This window comes from Telmatherina bonti (assembly GCF_933228915.1).
Source record: "Telmatherina bonti genome assembly, chromosome: 8".
Lineage (NCBI taxonomy): Eukaryota > Metazoa > Chordata > Actinopteri > Atheriniformes > Telmatherinidae > Telmatherina > Telmatherina bonti.
Genome location: NC_136626.1, coordinates 12,145,383 through 12,150,899, shown reverse-complemented (window position 1 = coordinate 12,150,899; position 5,517 = coordinate 12,145,383). Strand labels below are relative to the sequence as shown.

The 5,517-nt window shown below is 40.0% G+C and overlaps 1 protein-coding gene across 1 annotated transcript; it reads right to left on the bottom strand.

Annotated features, from left to right (window-relative positions):
• Window positions 1-2,639: 2,639 nt before the first annotated feature.
• On the bottom strand, window positions 2,640-4,976 carry LOC306759533 (gamma-interferon-inducible lysosomal thiol reductase-like; the record flags this gene model as incomplete). The annotated part of the gene is made up of 7 exons (XM_079245201.1): window positions 2,640-2,705; window positions 2,781-2,849; window positions 3,042-3,194; window positions 3,620-3,712; window positions 3,798-3,869; window positions 3,964-4,152; window positions 4,836-4,976. The coding sequence occupies 7 exons, from the start codon at window positions 4,974-4,976 to the stop codon at window positions 2,640-2,642; spliced, it is 783 nt and encodes a 260-aa protein (XP_079101327.1).
• Window positions 4,977-5,517: the final 541 nt, after the last annotated feature.

The following is a 5,517-nucleotide window of genomic DNA, read 5'->3' as shown; positions in this document are numbered from 1 at the left end:
CATCATGTCAACGTCACCTAGCTCCATATTTTCCAGCTTTTTTTGTTCCTACAGTGAAGTTTTCTGACTGCAGCATCCAAACATGATAGATCTGTTTAATTAGCAGCACCTCTATCTATTGAAGGCTCTTCTATCCACACTGCCATTGTGGCACATCTGGTGGTGTGAGCTGATAAACTGAACCCTGATTTTAATATTTATTCAGGGGTTGGTTTTTTGTTTTTTTTAAAGAAATTAAGTTTGTGTCTATTGAATACTGGCAGATAAATGTGCATATTTTTGTAAAAAGCGTATTTGTCTCAGCTGAAACGAATCTGAACCAGAACGCCTAACTGAACGAATAGTATCTGTCATGATAACTAACTTGTCAATAAAATCCCAGGAAACCATCAAACTTAAAATTAACTGGAACAACTAAGTAACGTCTTTGTAACAGCTTGCTAACACCTACTGTGCGCCACATTCCTGGTGTCAATTTGTTAGAATTACCTGGAGTAAAACCGGTCCTCTCCTTTACAGCCAGACAGTCCAGTTTCCTGCTGTTACACTGAATTACTTAGCCGTTTCAGAGCATGCTACCTCATTTCAGGTGTGTTGTTCAGGGATCTATAGGATATGTACAGTGGGTATTTCTGATTAGTAAAGAGAAACTAAGTCCAATCTGTTTTTTTTTTTTTTAAAGCTTTATTTATTTTGACCTCAACGTAAAACATCTTGAGGTTGTAGAATGATGAGGTGAATTTACAAAGATTTGTGTTTAATGTTGCTGCTAGAGGGACTTGTGGGACTAGATGGTCCAGTCAGTCATCCAACCAGATAATAAAGCTCATTTTACTTTTTTCTTTTTTTCTTTTTTTTTTTTTTTAAAGTTGTGGCTTTTTAATTATAATTAGATGGAAAAGCATTTTAACTTTCTCATCAAACATCAACCACAGCTAAAAAACTGACTTAAAAAGCTTCTAAACAGCAGCAGACGGCGTTGTAGAACTCAGTTTGAGAAACTGGTGACAGAAACGAGTCATCTGTGACCCAAACAACAGATCGGGTCTCATCTGATCAGTCTTATTTGGTTGAGATTTTTAAAGAAAAAAAAAAGTGTGCCACAAGTGTTAAACCCACAAACACCTGCCAGCCTACAATGTACATTTTTACACCAGAGATTTTAAACTGATTGTATCAAAAGTCATTAACTTTATAGTGTTAGTTTTTACAAACGATACAGGTTAACAGTATTTAAAGCCGGCATTTTAATAGATTGTGTGCAGCTTAGGATCAGTTTGTTCAGACCTTTGCTAAATCAGATAGCTGAGACATGAGAATGTGTGTGATTCCAGTTTCATTTTTTTGATCTTGTCTTTCTGTACCAAATGCACATTCGTTCTAGAGCTGTGTTCGTCACCAAGACCAGGAAGTAAGCACTACAGAGGAGATGACGCACCTTCAGTAGGAGAGAACACTACAACAGTATTTTACTAACTCAGCTAGTAAGCTTCTGTGATCAGCTTTTTCATAGGAGAGATTGGAGCTGAAGGGCCATTGTGCTGAGTTTCAGATGCTGACCTTGATACTTTTGGTTCCCTGAAGTTCTAAAAGATTTAATCTCCATCTTTGAAATGTAGATTAAGATTTTCCTGCCATTTCATGAGAAGTTCCCACCAGTGTAAAACCTCAAGTTACATCACAACAGGCCTAGTTATCAGCTTTAGTTTGAAAATACCACAAACATATTTTTGTAAAGTTACTTATCAAACCAGACAGTGTACATGTAAAAACCCACTTCCTCATAGGAAACCAGTTTCTGGGGATTTTAAAGATTTTGATTTGGGATGAGAAACCAGTAGCTGACCTGAACATACTGGTGCAATTTAAACTAGCCCATCATTTTTCATGATTTCTAAATGTTTAAAGCTGGAATACCTGGAAGTTTCATTCCTTCCCATCAGTGAGTTGTCCTGTCCAACATGTGTCTGCCATAACGCCATGTTAACTTGTGAATCTGGTCAGTAAACTGATTCATCAGCCCAGTTAGCTTTCAGCATTCAGGCTTCAGACATGTTTAAACCACTTTTCCCTGCCAGACAAGTCAGCATGTTAAATTCAGCACTGCGGCTCATCAGGAAGACAGCGCCACATTGTGACAAACATGTGGAAGCGCAGGAGACTCCCAGCTTTTGCTCCATGTTGTCCTGATGTTGCCTTCATTACTGTCCATGCAACCCCCTCCCCAGCCTCTGTGTTGTGCAAATGTATAATATTTATTGAAATGTGTATGTTGAGACAAAGTACTGTAACATAGGACATTTGATTTGTTCCTGAGCCTAAAAATCAAGTATACTTTACAAGTATGTGTACACCTGCCACTCCGTTTGTCAGAGCATTTTTTTTTATTATTTTGCATTTTAGGCCAAAAGAATCTTGGGAGTTTCAAATGGGAAAATGCCAATAAATGGGGAAAACTAAAAAGTTTCAGCCCACATTCTTAAATTTTACAAAGTAAATGTCAGCCAAGAGCCTCATTTGACAAGATTTAATTCAGTTTGACATTTTAAGAAAAAAAAATAATGACTTTGCAAAAAGCTTTGCATGATTCTGTAAACAGTAACATTTAGCAGATTTCCTGTAAGGCAGATGTTGCAACTTCATGGTGAGCAGAAGCTTCTGCTTAGTTGAACTGGAGCGCCAGTACAGGCTGGAGGCTTCACCCCCTGTAAGGCAAGGAAAGTGTATTTATACAGCACAATGAAACCAAAGTGCTTCACACACACAGCTCTAGACCTCACCTTGTAAAGCTCACAAACCAAATGGAAGAGAGAAGACATTGCCTTTGCTTCATTTTCTTCTGAGTATTCCTGCAAAACATCCATAATGGTATGGTTATACCCCCCTTTTAAATTCCAGTGGATGTCATTCAATTCAAACTGAGCAGATTTAAATTTTCTAGATGGACCTAAAATTAGACGGCAAAATGCATTTTTGCACAGTAGCAATAAAACAGTTGAATACACCAACCTAAAGTGGATAGTCATGCATTTGTGTCTTACCCCATCAAAAGTAACCCATGGGACATGCGTGTGGGCAGGGTTCAGTGCTCTGGTCATGACAGCATTGGCGTGCATCAGCTTGTATCCCAAACGCCCATTTACACAAGAGTCAACACTGGACCAGGACACAGAGGGGGCATACAGCTGGAGACACTAGAGACAGGACGGAAACGAGTCCATTTGACCAAAAAAAGAAAAACAAAAAAAACAAACAGGTAATGTACTGGCAGGTACATTATGTTACTTAGAACTTGACAGGATCTCAGACATTACAATCTTAATGAAACCACCTGCTCCATGATGCTGGCATCAGGACGCCTCATTACAGCTGCTGCAGGACTGGTTGTCCCCTTTAATCACCACCATGTTTATATTTTACTGTCCTTCTGCATAAATCAGTTTACCAGTAAAACTGGCAACTACACTTCATCTTTACTGAAATTTGGTCGTTCGTCTCTCTCCCCACCCCCCTTAAATTTGCATGTTAAGCAGCCACAGGGACACTCAGTTTCTCCCTCCAGGATTCATTTTGTGTATTTAAGTTACTTTTGGAACATGATTAAACTTGTGATACTTACAGGCTGTGCGGCATTGAGAACATGTGCCGATGACTCCATGCAGTTGATGATTTGAAAAGCAAGAGAGGTTCCCACCAAGTGGATGACACATGCCTGCAGAAGTGGGACATTTATATCACTTTCAGCATTTCTAAAAATGTAGTAAAGTGCTTATAATTAGATATATGAAAGTGCAAACCTCAATCATGTTTCCTCTGCATTCTGGAGCTCCATGCTGACAGACGAAGGGAGAGTTTGCTGAGAGAAGTTCCTGCAAGAACAAATGAAACAGCTTTGGGGACCACAAAAAAAAAAGAAAAAAAAAAAAGAAAAAAAAAAAAAAGCAAAAGTGATGATCAATGAACCTTAGCATTCCCATAAGGCACCAGTGTGAGAGACATGATGTCCTGCAGCATCATCCAGGTGGGAAACAACTGCTGGGTGATGAATACTCTGCAGTCTGGACACAGACTCTCGTAGTACAGAGCAACAGATACTGGAGCAACAGTCTGGTTTGGCTTGATGGCATTGAGCTCCATACACTGCTTCTGAACCTAGACAAAATGAAATAAGCCACTAGTCAATGTCAATTCTGGTGGTTGGGAGGAATGAAGACTGCCACACACACACAAAATAAAAAAGTTTGCAAATGAATCACCGGGGAGGAGGGATACATCTGTCCATTTTTCCCCACCAAAAGGTTTTAATAGGTTTGATGCTGATGATTATTTTAGATGCATTTACCCTCAGCTCATCTTTAAATTGATTATGTTTGAGCGATTTGACCCAGAAGCACTCTGCTGGTCACATGAAAAACCTCTGGTGCTCAATTTCTGGAGCATGACTCTCATTTAGGCCCAGAGTAAAAGAAACTGAACTCAGCTGGAAAAACAAACAGTTCCCAGTGATATTAAACCATTTCTGTAGGATATATTTTCTACAGTGAGCTGTAGGGACCACATTTCCCTACTTCTCCAAGAATTAAAAGAAATTTGCAGTGTAAACTAGAAAATCAGTCCCAACTGTCCCCCCCCCCAGTGATGTAAGAAACATTAAAAAGGACAATTAACAATTTTTAAAGTCAGTAACTGCATTAAATTCCTCCAGTTAAAGTTATTAAACCCTCTACATGAAGTCCAAGCTTACTTTGGCTTGTTTAACTTAATTCAGCTTTAGTTAATCCTGGTTATTCCAGTGGCGAATAACCACTGGATCTGTGTGGAGTCCACGCACCCACCTTGCATTCCACCGCTATTTCCAGCGACCGACACCACTGCGATGGGGGGTACCGACAGGCCGGCTTGGGGTGAGACGTCCCGGAAGCCCACCGGTCAGCGAACACGAGGAAAAGCACAGCTAGAAGTCCCGACAGCTTCATGTTGGACCCGAAGAGAAACCTAAACCCAAATCCACACGACACAGAGAAGTACCAGCGGGAAGGGCTGCTGCTCCTCCCCGGAGGAGCCTCATATCAGAGGAGCAATCAGCTGATTAACCCCAGCTGTGGAACACCCCCCCCCCCCCGCGACACGCACGCGCTCAAACTAAACTGCGTCTGCGTTGAGCATTGTGAGGAGGGATTACACTAGTCTTATTTTATTCCTGTAAAATCCTCTAAAGTCGCATAAATATATCAACAGATAGGTGAAAATATGAGGAATAACTTCCTGTTGTTAGAAGCTGGGGTGTAAAATGGCAGCTGTTATTATCCCACAAACCTCCTATGAAATATGTTTAAATTACTTCAGATTTGAGGCAAACATTTTGAAGATATGCTGCTATAACAGCAGCTGAGTTTGTGGTGACATTTTGATGAAAATGGGTAGGAAAGAACCCACTTTTATGGTCAAATCTGAAGGCTAGTTTGCCGATTTTTTTTAGTATTTTTTTTTAAAACACTTTTTAGATGTGTTATTTAA